Source organism: Falco naumanni, chromosome 3 (genome assembly GCF_017639655.2).
Source record: "Falco naumanni isolate bFalNau1 chromosome 3, bFalNau1.pat, whole genome shotgun sequence".
Taxonomy (NCBI): Eukaryota; Metazoa; Chordata; class Aves; order Falconiformes; family Falconidae; genus Falco; species Falco naumanni.
In genome coordinates this window covers 45309662-45325132 of record NC_054056.1, presented here as the reverse complement: position 1 = coordinate 45325132, position 15471 = coordinate 45309662, and the positions used below count along the sequence as shown (strand labels likewise).

The window sequence follows — 15471 nt, the reverse complement described above, 5'->3', positions numbered from 1 at the left end:
AAGTTCGTTTGGCCCCTCGCTTGTGGTTTCTTCTTCAAGCACCGTTTCCTGACCTCGATCCTAGTGAAATGTGTACCCAGAGCTCGTAAAGCTAAACCAAACAAACCGCAGGTCTTTGAGCTCTGAGCAGAGCCTGGAGTCGCCTCAGCAGATGGCTTCTCCAGTGAAAGAGACGGCCATGCTATAAACGTTGGGCTAACCCTAGGCTGAAGGGCTGTGGAGCACTACCTAGCACAAAGGCAGCAGGGCAGGTTGGGCAGGATTGAACAGCCCTGAACTGTGACAAGCACTTTTCACTGAGAGGGTAGCCTTTAACGCTCCTTTGGTTATGGTAAACTAGCTACTCAGCCCAGCAGCGAACAGATTTAATGAGCGGTCAGTTGTGTCTAGTTTCTGGCAAAAAAAAAAATTGAAATGTTAACAGCTCTTTTCCACCACTCCATTGACTTCTACTAAGTGCTTTTTATTCCCTAGTTTTGCATCCTCTGAAATATTATGCTTAAAGAAGAACAGTGAAGCAGTTATGAAGCTGCTTCATTTGCTCTATTTTTGAAAATAAAGCGATGATTTCCACATCTGTTGTGGAGTCTCAACTTTCACACCCTCTCTTCCTGCTGCTAATTATTATTTTTTCAAGCAACGTGCTTTGGGGCTGGAATTTGTCAGGCTTAATAATGAACCTATAGGAGAATTAACAAGAAACAGGGTAAATTAGATTCAGCAGTTAATTAATTTGATTGTCCACTACAGCAAACTTCGTCTCATGGGAATGATGAATGGATATGTCCGGTTTCTTTTCCAGAGCTGTTTGGTATGGTAGATGTGTCTGTCCACTTACTGAATGATAAAAGTCAGCTTCAACATGCCTTTCATGGCCTTTGGTGCTAACAGACTCCTTAATCTCCAGGAAAGACAAGCCTAAATGTTGTAACTGTGATGCGTTTCCGATTTTCTTTCTTGCAAGACTTTCATTAGAAAAATATGTTCTCCCATCCCCTCTTGCTCCATATGTGTATGTATATATATATAATATAAAGCCAAAAATGTATTGTTAGCTTTTCTGAAATCTTTGGAGTCTGGTAATAATTAACTCAGATGTAATTATTACATAAAAAGAAGGAATAGTAATACCATTCATATTGTCTCTACCCCTTTTCCTGGTGTTATGCTCACCCTTCCCTTACGCCCCTGCCCTAAGATTGGTGATATCATTCTGGTGGGGTCAGAGGGGGTGTTGTGATGGTCACAGAATCATAGAATCGTTTAGGTTGGAAAAGACCTTAAGATCATCAGGTCCAACTGTTAACCTAGCACTGCCAAGTCCACCACTAAACCATGTCACTAAGAGCCACATCTACAAGTCTTTTAAATACCTTCAGGGATGGTGACTCAACCACATCCCTGGGCAGCCAGTTCCAGTGTTCCATGCAATCATGTTCATGGATTGTTATTCCTCATGTTAGGATCTACTTCGGGTCCTTTTGTATGTTTGCAAACATGCTTTCACACCTTGCTCTTTCTTCGTTGTTCTGCATCTTCGTATTATACCCAAATTCAGTATACATGGTAGCTCTTACATATATATGCTAGATACTACATCTTCACTCTCTTCATTACCCCTAAACCCAATTTTCTCCAGCTCCAGGTCTGCACTTCTTTAATTGGCTGCTGGTGAGTTGTTTATAGCTGTGGGGTCTCCAGTGCCAGCCTGTGCCACTTGTGCTATCACCCCATGCCTGCACTCCTCTACACCACCTCCTGTGTTGCCACTTTTCAAAGCCTTTGTTATCATACCAGCCCTCTGTTTGTTTATACTACATCATCGTGTTAGGCTCATAAATATCTCATTCTTCAAAGAATAACTGCTTGTGTTACGGTTTTCTGTATAAAATTATTGCTGTTACAGCTAAACCTAGTAAAACAAAGCTGCAGGCAGATCAAGAAAGGTTCAGACATAGCAAGCCTGATGAGCCTGAATGGCTTTGCAAACTCTGTTCAAAGATTATGGCCTTTTGCTAGCCTGGCAATGCCATATTCCAGTGCTACCCAGTTTTGCTACTGACTGCTTGCAAATGGTACCACTTGCAAAAAAGCTGTGGAGCTATCTGCCCCATGCGTAGCTGCAAAGCCTAAATCTACTGCAGTTCCAAAAAAAAATCATTTATGGCTTAAAAACAAACACAAAACGAACTCACTTGGTTGATATATCAGAGACTCTTCTGTGTGATACACTGATCAGAGGATATACCCCAGGAAACATGGCTACTGTGACCCAGTAAGGCTATCATGAAGCTTGGCACTGACAAAGGCAGGGTCTAATAATATTAACCAATAGCATTTTATAAAATAAATTTGATACCAGGAACTAAAGATGTTTGCTCTAAGGGTATAAGCGTTTTTACTTATAATCTTTGCATTAAATAAGCAGGATTTATTGGGAGTTACATCTTTTGTTAGACCAATTGATAGTTGACCTGAGGAAGGTCTTGTGTATCTGATGGCTTAATGAGGGGTTTTTTTTGTTTATTTGTTTTTCCAAATATATTTTTCTAATAAAAAATACAGCTTCTGCTTGCAAACTTTGCCTCAAATAAGAGTAGCACATAATCATACAGGTTTTACCATTGTGGTATCTGTTCGTAATTGGTCTTAGCTATCACATGGAAGAAAATCAATAAATCTCCTGGTGGAAAAGGGACAAGACTCTGTAGATTTTCATGCACATTTGCAGATGTTGAGTCCTGGGAAAGCAAAGGGTTTGACCTTACATAGCTAATGTTTATTCAAAACCTATATATCTGTGTTGTCTTCATTAAAATTTTACCTCCTACTAGTAGTGATGACTAGCAACAAAGAATAGACCTGCATTCCTGAACAAGTAATTCTGTTCTTCAGACACCTCCAGCTAAATACGTGTTTTAAACATACCATTTGGCTAAGAAGAGACTATTGATAAATTCGCAGAGGCAGAAGATCGTGAATCCTGCTCTTGGTACAAAGTTTGATGTGGAACAAAGCATGAACTTTTTAAAGCAGAGAGAATGGAAATGTTAAGTACAGGAGTGGTATTGCTGTGTTTCATGCAACTATTTTTATATTTTGTATGTGTACTTAATATTCAGTTAGCTTTGCAAACCAAAGCCACTGTCATCGTTATCTAATGATGTACAAATCTCCCTTTGGTTCTAGTATCAGCAAATGTAATTGAATTTAAAGTAAATGTTTGGGAGGAGAAAAGCAAACCTAAGACCTCAATTATAAAAAGAAAAAAAGGCATCTAGTTTTATGTCTGTATATATCTGAGCTTGTTCAACCCTCTTCTATCAAACCCATTTAAATGCAGTTCTCTAATGTTCTCTTTCTCTGGAAAAATGAAGTTCTGCATCAATGGTAAAAGTGATGTGATCACATTGTTATTTTTTAGCACTGGAGATGGAAAATTGGAGTGTTATCACGTATCTTAACTTAGTCTTTTTTTCCTTATTTCTAAATCTTTTGGGATGAGTTTAGATGGCAATTTTAAGCGAAAAGAATATTTCTTTCAAATGCAGGTTTGACTCTTGGACATTCACTTGAAAGGGACATCTCAGATTCTTTGAAATTACATAATAAGAGATTACAAATTTGGAATTTTTATTGACATTATGACACGTTTAGTTTTATAATTACTTACACATAGAATGCACTTAGTTTATAAATTAAAATAAAATTTTAATAACTGCCAACTTGTTATAACATTTGAATACCCAGCTGCTATCTTTATGCTTCACTCATCACTACAAGCAATAAGGATTATGGAAATATAAGGGGTTTTATTACAGCAAAATAAAGTAGATTACAGCCTTCATTCTTGCAGCAATAGTATATAGAGATTCCTAATGCAGGCAGGTTTTAGATCTTTCATTTCCTTGTAAACTGGTGAAATAAACCATAGAAGGTACTGTATGGTTTTGTATAGTACTAAAATATTTTTTTTCTTTTCCCTTCTTGATGACAATTGTACTTGAGGAGTTAAATTGGGGGATGAACGGACTTATGTGTAAAGCTTAGTGGCATTAAGGAACAACAGAATCATATAGATACTTAGAAGTGCTAATAGTGTGCAGTAAAGAGGTGCTGCTTTGTTCTGTGATTTGAGTTCACTTCTGGTCTGGATCTTCAGAGCCACTGACTATAGGTGTAACTGTCCCAGCAAATCAGCTGTGTGAGAGCAGAATTCAGTAATGATTTAGGGTGTGCTGCACTGTGTCAGAAAAGTCCATCATTGCCAAGGCAGGCTGGCAAAGAAGCCTCTCACGTATGCTCAGAAATTAGAGGAGGTCTGGGTCAGGTTGAGCACTCCCAAGCCCCACACGGGGTTTGTGTGCAGTCAGCGTTTCCACTGCAGTGCGGGGAGGTGGTGGCCTTCTGCTGCTGGCTCAGCATCTGGCGAGCAGGACAAGGCCAAGCAGTGATTGGAGCAGTGTCTGTTCTTCATGTGTGATCAGCCACTAAAGGTGCTGCTGCTACTGTTGGGGTGCAAGCAAAGCAAATTTTGTTGCCTTGAAGGTGAAACCCTTAAAAAGTGACTCAAACAACAGCTAAAGCAGAACTGAATGCCCAGGAATGACTTCTAAGAAATCTGCAGCAGCAGCAGCTTTCTCTTTTCAGCTAGGTCAGCGAGCATCAGCGTTTGGACCTCTCAAGTGAGAATCTCAATGTGAGAATTGTGCATCAGATCCTGCAGCGGGGACAGTCTCTATTACGTGGAGTCATCTGGTATGATCCTGAATACAGCAGAACATTTAGACCTTTTGAGGGTTCCCAGCTGCAAGGCAGCCCTGAGGACTTCCATCTTGCTCTTGGTCAATGTGGAAAAACAGAAGGACTGAAAAATACCCATATGCATGTGAATAACAGATGCATGGGACTTAGGAACTTTTTAAGTTACAGAGCAAGTTTATGTCCTAAACAAGCATAGACTGTATTGATTTAGCTAGTAAAATACAGTTGCTTAATCTTGTTTGACTGAAATGATATTTAATTAGTATACAGTATTAAAACAAAGGTGGAATTTTGCATGGCCTTTAGAAATGCCACTGCTTAGTGCATTGTTCTTTCTGCTGTTAGAAATCAATACACTTAAAAGTTGACAATAATAGCCACCCTTTTAAAGTGTGTAGTAGTGCACTGTAGCTACCAAGCCTATTGGTGAAGGAAAAGCTGTGTTTTCTTTACATTTAATTTTGTCCTTTTGAGTATCTCTACTTCTCAGCTTCATGAGTACCCTGGAAAGGACATCTATGGCAAACAAATATTTCATGTCTTTTTTCATGTCTTTGCCAGAACTATGTTATATTTAAGACTGGATAGATGACTACAGTTCTATAAGTTGCTCCAGCTAGATGCCATCACTTTTTATTTTAAGTATTTTCTTTTTCCCTTAGGAAGAAAGTGGGAAGAATTAAAACTCCAAAAATATCTTCCACTGAAACCAGTAAATGAGGCTTAGAAAATAAACATTTAAGAATTATTAGAAATAAGAAAAAAAAACCCCTTATGATGAGCAATCCTTTAACAAACAGCTGTTCAAAATCATACCTGGCAGCTGTGGTATTTTGGATGCAGAAGTCTGCTAGACCAACTTTGCTTACCTGTGAGAAATACCTTGCAGTCTCAATAGAGTTCTGCATAGGTCTGGCTCTTTCCCTCCCCAGTGTTTGCAGAACAGTTTCCTCAGGCAACATGATTGCATCGGTAATTTGCTCCACTTGTGGAAAATGTCCCCTAAATCTTGATGTTCCTTTCTTTCTGTGATTGTTCCTGGACTTGAGAGAAGAGCCAGTAAGATTTTAGTTACTGTCAGACAGCATGATGCAATGGGGAAGGGCAGAAGGCAGGATAAAGGAGGCGAGTTTTGAAGTTAAAGGGCTAATCATATGGTAATTTCAGTGGCTAAAAAAATTACTGGTTCTGTCTTGAAATACTTGCCAGAGATGAACCTCAAGGATTCTCTGGACCTGGTTTACTGATGCCTTGTTCCTGTTTTGACTGAAATCTGAATGGCAGTATTACATATCTGTTCTGTCTGGGTGTATACAAACACTCTTCACAGCAATGAAAGTGGAAAATGAATGCTTAGCTAGGCTGTTCCTCAGTTCTAATTCAGGTCTTATTTCTAGGAAGAATAGGAAAGTTTGCAATTGCTGTTATGCCGTTGTCTAATTCTTCCTTAAAAATATATAGTATATTACAGCGTGATTGTTTAAGACTTCACATTTACAATCCCGGTACCATTCATACCCTGTTTGTTTGTACATTATAATGTATTACATTGTTCTTTTTTTTTTTTTTTTTCCCCTATTTCTTTCTTTTCTGCATGGGAAGTTTATCCATGCTGGCATTTCTGCTGAATGTAGTTTGTTCAAGACACAAGACTTTTAGGTCATATTTGAACAGGTCACTAAACTAGCTGTCCTGAAGCTTTAGGTTTCTGATCCAGATCACTGCATGGGTAAAGGGTTGACATCAAGTGGAAATAGCAGCAACAATATTTAAACTCCCTGGATTTTTCTTTCTGATGACAGGTTTCGCTTGGCTTGCAATTATGTGAAGATACCTTCAGATCCCTCTGGTTAAATTTGCAAAGCCCCTTTATATTCTTAGGGTGTTGTAAGAAACCAATGTTCACTATAGTTGAGTGATGTGAACCTTTTCCTCTACGGCCTGCTATGAGATATTTTGAGACAATGTTTTGCTTCCTCAGTATGATCCCAGGTTTGGGCAACCACTCCAGAGCCTGGCTGGGCTTTTTCCATTTGTTTTAATTCCACATCAGTTTCTTACTTCTATTACTCAGGCTTCCCTGAGGCTTTTCTTTCTTGAAAATAGTATCAAGTCATTAAATATTTTGAAAAGTTTTTATTCTAAGATGTATCTATCAGGGTATGTACAGGGAAGTTTTATCCAGTTAATGAATTGAGTGAAAATTTGCCCTTTGACCTGACCATTTTCTTAACTTATCTAATGTATGCACTGTGTTTGTCTTTTATATTAAATATAGGGTGAAGACAAGAAAGTATCTGAAAAAACTCTTCATGCCCCTGTGTCACCTTCATCTCTACCTGACCATATGAAGTGCAACATCCTTAAAGCTCAAGTGGAAGCTGCTTTTAGAGTAGGCGCCCAGGTAATCTTTGTTTAATATTTCGCCTTTCTAGGTTTGGAACAACTTACACCAATTTTCCAAAATTATACCATTCCTGAGGAAGCACCTTATTTTATCTCAAGTATCCACATTGACCTAGCTTTCTCTAGCTGCTCTGCAGTTTCTTAGGTAACTCAAAGTGCTTGATATAATGGAAGTAGGAAATTTGTCCTAACTGACATGATTAATACAGCCAGGAAAGGCTGAAAAATAGGAGAGAGGGCCCCAGGAAATGTCCATGTTTTGATTTTGTCACTGTAGCTTTTACTTATTTTGTAGCTGAGAAACAGTAACGTGTGGAGTTTTCTGAGGCTAGCCACCATTCATGGAAATTGTGCTTAAGGGTGTTCTAAAGTTATATCTATGCATCCTGATGCAACCTTTATTTTAGGGGATTAACTTTACATGTCTGAGTGTGAATGTTAGCTAGTCTATTGTTTTCTTACTTGTTTGTGTGCTTTAAACTGTATTTTAAGCTGTTATTTTCACTGCTTGGTCAGTGTTTACATCAGGTGCATCCTGTTTCAAAAACACCACAAGTCCTGTAATGACATCATGTAACTAAAAATTGCTGCTAGATGGCATGACTGTAAAAAGTTAATTTCCCAATCAGAGGTAAATCTAAGTGAAACCTAAAATATGTGATTCTTTTCAATTGTAATTCATGGACAAAAGATAATGCCATTGGTGCCAAAAATAAAGCCAAATAGAATGCTTTAGGTACAAAAGTAGAGGCAGAAAGATTGGTATGACTCTTATCCCAAGTTCCTGTGGTATCCTTGTGCATACTACTCTCTTTGAATACAAACTTTGTATTTCCAACACTTTGTTTCTTTTCATAATAACGTATCAGGTCAACTTGCCCTGCAAAGGATTTTGTTAACAATCATCTCTGTGTTTTTGTTGTTCCCTGGCAGATCTTTCATCTGAGAGCTAGATTACATCTGGCCCAGCTAGGCCTAAGGAAGTATCAAAATCAGGTTATTCTAACTGCCCTAGATTTCAAGAACAGGAACCATAAATCTGACAGCATGTGGGGGAAGGAAATTGTTTTTTTTTTTCTTTTAGTTTTTACTTAAAGCAGTTCTCTCGCCTCTCTAAATTTTGTGTTGCCTCAACTGTGTTTTATGCAGAATGTTTCTTCTTTGATTGCCCTTGGGTTTGCCCTCTGTTTTTCCTGTGTGTCTTTTCCACAGGATGTTGTGGTATATTCCTCACGTTTGTATTTTCTCCTGAATATGTTTAATGGTCATGTTTGACTGAATAGTTAAAGACTGGAAGCAGTGTGTGCTGCTGCATTCAGAATACAGCATTACTAAGGCAAGATAGGAAATGTGCTTAACATATGCATCTCTCAGTTCACCTGCCCTGCCTTAATTGTTCACTCTGAGGCTTTCCAAAGGAGAACATCCTGGGCTGCTTTTGCACGCATGCCATAACTGTATTCTTTAGCTGCTGCTATGTTGTAAATAAGTTTCAGAGCAAGCTGAGCATTCCTTTTTTCCTTCTTACCTGTTTTGCACAAGGCTTTAGCAGTCATATTGGGTTAAATAGATGTCTCTAGGCTTCAATGAGAAAAATCTTATGATTTCAGGGGGAAGGAGGGGAAAGAAGACTGTTGCAGGATAGCACGTATTGTGGAAAAATAATGGCATACAGTTCAGTTTGAAATTCCTGAAGCTTAAATTGCTAACGAAGTATAGCTTAAGAGTTATAGCCAGTAAATTAGGATGTCACCTTAAATCTCAGAAATCTTCATTCAACTCCCTGCTTAGCCACAAAATTGTTTGTGTAACTAGAGATGAGTTCTGCATTTGAGCTCCCCTCCTGCCAAGTACGAAAGATTACCCTTCTCAGATACATTGTAAAAATAAGTATTTAGAGGCTAGGCAATGGTCAGCCATTACAGTAAGAAGCTGTGGCTACGTAAGCGCAGGGAAGGATCGGCAAAATGTTCATGGTGAAGGAATGAGCAGAAGCACACCATCCATCACCTAGAAAATGGGAGGAGGGAAGGGGGCTACTGGAGGCCCAGATAAACCACTGTACCAGCACACCATAAAACCACCCAGTTACCTTCTCTACCCACACCCACCTCCCCTCCTGCCAAACAGCCAGCTAAATACCAGTAGTTAAGCCATTTCCCAGTGGCAGTGCAGTCATCTTCTGGAAAAAGTAAGCTGGGATGGCATTACACTGCTTAGAGACACTATGAGCACTTTTGAGCGAGCAGGTAAGAAATAGTTTCTTCATGGAAGACAACAACTCCATGTATTCCTCCAGGGCTGTGATCCTGGCCCTCTTTGACCACATCTGACATATCCTGCTGCCCAGTGTAGCTGGTGAACTAACGGTGTTGTCCTAGGCGCAATTCTATCTTGACTCTGGTTCCATATTAAATCCCTGAGAAATCCTGCCTTTTGGCCTTATTTGTAAGACTCCGATTTCTCATATCTTGTTTTCTGTACTGTTGTATTTTAACTTAGGAGGTAGCCAGGGAAAGAAGTATATCTAGGTTCCGTAAGGCACGGCCTATTTCCTTAAGCTGTAAACCAAGACAGGCTGATTTTCCTCATGTACAGCACAGATCTTCCTTCATCTCATGGTATCACAAGAACGATGAGGATTTGTTCCTCTCCACTTTGTAAAAGGAAGAAGAAAGAATCAGACTCTGTCTTATACACACACGATTTGAAACTAAATGTGCTTTTAAAGGCCCCAAAACTCTGTGGTCTAACTGGTCCTTTATGGAACTTCATGGGGCATCTTCATCATACAGTTAGGTATAAAAGCATGACAAAAATATTGGTGCACTCTAGGATCAGATCCAAAATTAACAAACTGTTGCTTGAAATATTTGTAACAGCTCTCTTTCTAAGCAGTAGGAATATTTTCAATACCATATGCTACTAACATCAGGATGTGACAAGTTTATGAAGGGATCTCCTGCATGTAGTAAAGGAAGAAGCTGTTTGTTGTTAATTCTGAGAATGGACTGAATGTTTGCAAGTGGAAAATACAAACGGAGACAGAAATTTTCTGTAGTTTTCTTTCTTTGTGGCAGCTAGACACCAACACAAGAGTGAGCCTTAGAAATTAATGATTCCAATGCTTATGATTTCAAAAAGAAATCGGGGGAAATTATGGCATACATTTGAAAAGACATTCTGGAAGATGGTGTCTGCACTGCTTTTGTTCAGAATTATGCTGAAGAGCTGTTTATCACATTCCTAGGGAGCAATGACCCATCTCCCATGGCTATAGTCCTGACTTAGAGACTGAAAATTTGTAAGTTTATGGTGCCTATCACTGAGCCCTGCATGTGGTTTAGTTATAGAGCAGCAGGAAAGTAACACAAGTGAGTTTGTGTATTTGGTGAAGGTGGGAATATTTATGTGCTATTCTACTTGATGGAGAATCAAACTAAAGTGTGGATGAGGATGCTGGAATATGAGCCTGGGAGCACACTGCTGCAGACACCATAGGTGAGAAATGTGAGAAACCCACACACAACTGCTGAAACCTGTGGTTTGCACAGGGCATGCCGTACTACAGTATCTGTAGGCCTGGAGCAAAGAATAGTGTTTCACAACACACCTTTCAAACTGCATCACAGGGATCTGCCACCTTCTAGCTGACAGACTGCATATCACAGTTCCCACAAAATTAAGCTCCAGGGGAACACTAAATGCTGTGAATCAACTGATATCTTATTTTTTCCTTCCTTTTTTTGCATTTATTCCAGACTCTTCATTTGAGAGGAAGTGGTATAAAGCAGCAGTGAGAAGCTGCCAGAATACAAAAGACCAGCTCTCCCTGGCATTTAAAACCCCTTTGCAGCTTGCATGAGTCAGTGCTGATATGCTGTGATTGAGCAGACGACTTGTTAGTATCACAGAGTCCCTTTTGCCAAACAGTTCATGGCCCAACTGACAGAGGAAAGATACTAGCAGGTTTTGATTGCTATTTATATCCACTTTGGCTCCGGGCAAATCCTAATTATCCTTAGAATTAAGCACAGCCTCCTGAGCAAATGTACAGCTGCGTCAGCAGGGCTTTTTCTTTTGGCGGACAGTGTGTGTTGTGTTCTAGTAGTTTGTCATCTACAAGTGGTGTTTGTATTCTCCACCTGTTACCCAAGCTTTTCTAAATCCTTGCATTGATGTAAGTCTAGCAGGTTAGCACAGGGAAGAACTGAAATCTACTGGAGCTGATTTTTGCATTACTCACATCTTTCTCTGTCTGCAGACAAAGGAAGGCCAAGCTAATTTTTGAAGTGCAGTTTGTGGAACACAAAGGTGACATTACCACCAAGCTGTCCCTTATTGGACGTTATGGATTGTTGAGTAAAAAAGGTGGTGGGAAAGGTAGTTTGGGGGTGTGGAGTTATTTACAAAGACCATACAAAATCACATTCACTTCTGCTTTATCAACCCCAAGGGAAATTCTGGGCTGGTGAGATGTATCTTCTGTCAGCCAGGTTTGGGTTCTTGAGCAACTGATTCCCCTGTCTAGGTTCTCAATAAACGAAGGGACATTTACCAGTTCCTCTGAACAAAGAGAGTTCAATCCTCTAGCCCCTTTCACACACTAACTTTCCTCACAAGCTTATACACATGCAAATTTTTAGGTCGGGTCGATAGCCATCTCTCTTTTGCCTCCCTGTCCTAGAAAGGAGTACTGACGGATGATCACATCATTTTGCTTTAGTATTGCAAATATATGGGTAAGTGCAGGTTGCTTGTGCTGTCTACAGTTGCCTCGAGGAAAGGACTGGACTGTAGTGCAGAAAAATGTCTCAGGACATGCATGGGTACTGGTGCCATCCTGAAGCCTGTGCTCTCTACATAGATGCAAGCCATGGCTGCAAAGGTAAATGATACTGGGATCTATGCATTATTTATGGTAGAAAGGGTGCATAAGTGAGGTGACTCACAGCTAGTCTGTCTTAGCTACATTTTTTATGATTCTTTGCCTTTTTTTCTTTGTGCTGTCTCCTTTAAGGAAAGATTCGAGTGTAAGGACATGTCAACTTCAAAGTCCAGGTGCTTTTGCCGTGTATTTGTAGAAAAAAATCACTGTCTTTATATGAGCTGGGTCTTTGGAGCTTTATTCACTTAAGGGGATCTGGATTCAAACTCTAATCAGGTCATGAATGAAAATAGAGTAGGTGAGGGGAAGACACTTGAGAATTTATAATCTTATGCGATCTTTTTTATAATAGGACTTAAACAAATCCTTCTGGATCCCTAGAGGAGTTCTTAGCTTTCATTAGATGTTGACTTAAGTACCTTGAAAGGATCAGCTTTTCCAACATTTTAACCTCTTTCCATCACAAATTAGATGCTGTTTGCTTCCCTTTCCTCCCTTCCTCCACCCGTCCTTATTCACAGCACAGAGCTACTGCACTATTTGACAGCCTTTGCACAGAGATCGCAACTGGAATTACATGAGTGTAACAGGTCACAGCTGAGGTGTTCAGGCTGTGGGGGAAGCTTGCACAGCTCCTTATGTACGCGACGCCTTCCTTGCTAAAGCTGTTGCTGTTGTTAGTCACCAGCTTGTATGAGCAATAAACTCACTGGTGAATTTCAGGCTAAGTAAAAAGAAGCAACTGCACCGGGACTGTCAACTGGAACAGCAGTGAGCACAACATCACGTCAGTTATAATTGCTCATAACAATGGAATTTAAAAATGGCTCAGCTTCAGATTCTCTGTGTTCATTTTCTACAGGGAAACAAGTTTGCTCGGCTTTAAAAGTGAGGCTACAGGAAATGAAGGGTGTCAGAGGTATAAAAATACAAGATTTTGAATGTGTGTGGGCCAGGATGATCAATATATGATACATGGCAGTTCATTAGAAGTGTGTCAGCAATGATACCTCACAGTCAGGGAAGGAGCTGAGGAAATGATGCGGCAGCCCTGCTGAGGTACAAGAGGTTTTAGATAAACAGAATGTGGGAGAAGGTAGGTCTTTCATTTATTCCCTGGGATACTGGAGGCAAATGTGGCAGTGGTGTCACAAGACTGTGACAACGCATTGTGGATGGATCAGCTTTGTCTCTTAGCTGGCATGTGCTAGTACATGGCGAGACAAGTGCTGTTAATTGTGGTGATGTGTAGAGCCCCGCCATAGCCCAGGAGATACATGGTGCCAGGCCCTGTTCGAAGGCAGAAAAAACAGAGTAGTCTGTTCCTAAGAGACTTAACCGTGATGCTTTTCTGCCTGAAAGGATACATTTGACATATTCAATCACCAAGGTAGGTTTACCTTACTGCTTCTTCCTGATGATACGTTGCTTTGCCTGTATTATCCAATGAGCTCAGCCAACAATCAGCCTGGCTGACACATTGCAAAAATGTTGATTAAGAGCTGAAAAATCTGATATGCTTCAGGCCTCCTTAGCGTCGTTACAGAGCCAAAAGGAGCCAAGATAAAGAAGCATTTTCAGGCCACTACAGTGAGAGCCATTGCTTCCTTGCCTTTGAAGACCTCCAAACATGTGAAAGCTGTGTTGCTTCCCCCTCCTTTCTGCAAATGGGAATTTTGTGAAATTGCTAAATAAGAGGCATCATATGTTTCATATAAGCCTTCCAGACCCTTGCCTTTCTCAGATGAGAACCTGACACGCAAACCCTGGCTGCAGTGATCAGATTGTTCGTGCAGTCTTTTTTGCTTATTCAACATATTCCTATTGTGGATCAGACAGGATGAGAGCCACAGTGATGCCCTTTGTGATGGAGTAGAGGCACAGAGGGCACTAGCTCCCTGAGGTGCTTTCTTGGGGTTTGAAGAACACAGCCTGACTTGCACAATGCCCCACTGCAGGCTCACCAGCCCACAGTCCCAGCCAGAATTAGTTGTCTGTGCACAGAAGGCTGCAGCCAAAGCTGTGTCTTTCTTGTGTTCTCCCACTTGGTACATGCCCAGTGCAACCAGTTCCCTTTTTGAGGCTCTGTTCCCCATCATCCTGGGGCTAACTCTTCCTTCAGAAGAAAATAGAAGGAGTTGCTGTTCACTAGGCAAATCCAGCCACCAAGGCCTATGAATTCATACATGGAGTTGCTCCCACGTTCCAGAAAGTGTTCCCACCCATGCTGAAAAGTTCAGCAAGGTCTGATGTAGTGTCCCTGGAGGATTCACCCCCTTTCTAAGGCTCCAAAGGACCTGGCTGCTGGAACACCAGCAGGGGTTATGGGTGCCCAGCAGTCAACTGAAAAGCAGTCTGAAAACTGTCAGCCCATAGGTAGATCGCTTAGTCAGCTGCAGGCAAAATTTGGTATTACTTAGATGTTTTTCTCCTCTTTTCGTCTTTTGGTGAAACTTGTATTTCTTAGCAATCATCTATGAAGAGAGACTGTACAATGGCATTTCTACCCAGGCATGTTTCTTGTCTCTTGTATGATAAAGTAATGCTTTACCTTTGTTTCTAACACCATCCAGAAAGCTAATGGCATATGAATTTGGAACATTAATAATTTTTGTTTTGCTCTGGGCCCAGGGCAGGTAAGGAAAGAGAATGATGTTGTGTGGATACATTATACGGATCAATCTTAGGTTTTGTTTGGTTTGCAGTCTGGTAGATAGAAGTCAGTTTGTTTCTCTTTGAGTAATTATTAAATGAATCTGCTTCTATATAAATGAAGTTTCCGGGACTGCTATGCCCTGAAACCTCTCCCTTTCAGAGCAGCAGCCTCTGGGTGAGGGGAGACTCTGCCTTAGTTAAGGAGATCTGAGCAGCTCCATGCTTCTGCCTCTGTCCTTACACAGCTCAATGCTGGGCTTCCTGGGGTTGTGCCTCTGCCCAGCTCTCCGTATCCATTCCCCACCACGTACTTCCTGCTAGCCTTGGCTGAACTTCCTTGCTCCTCTGCTGGAGGGCATCTTGCAGTGGAAACCCAAATCCTGGCCCTAGCACATGCACTTGTATTCAAATGAAGGCAACCCATCCAGGAATTTTATTATGAGAAAGGTGTACAAATATAACCCTTTTTTTACGTTCATATTTTTTCAGTAAGGCTGAGTAAATCTTGTGTGATTAGTGAGTGTGATTCGTGGAGCTAGGAGGAAAAATAAAAGAAACATGCTCTCACCTGATGACTTACTGACCCCCTTCTGAAAACAAACAAAACCTGAAATGAAAAGCTAAGAAGCCAACAATAAAGCAAGGGCAGTACAGGTTCTAATGGCTGAAGTCCTTTGTAAACATGTTTGCAGGTATAACATTTTCCTATGTCTGTTCATCCATAGACATGGAGCAGAGGCACAGGGCGAGGAGAACTA

The 15471-nt window shown here is 40.6% G+C and overlaps 1 protein-coding gene across 1 annotated transcript in view; it reads left to right on the top strand.

Moving 5' to 3' along the window:
• EPB41L4B (erythrocyte membrane protein band 4.1 like 4B) overlaps positions 1–15471 on the top strand; it is a 172392-nt gene that overhangs the window by 105757 nt on the left and 51164 nt on the right. Inside the window, exon 18 of the mRNA XM_040586774.1 lies at positions 7043–7168. Coding sequence (XP_040442708.1) covers positions 7043–7168 — 126 coding nt within the window. The remainder of the gene's footprint in view (positions 1–7042; positions 7169–15471) is intronic.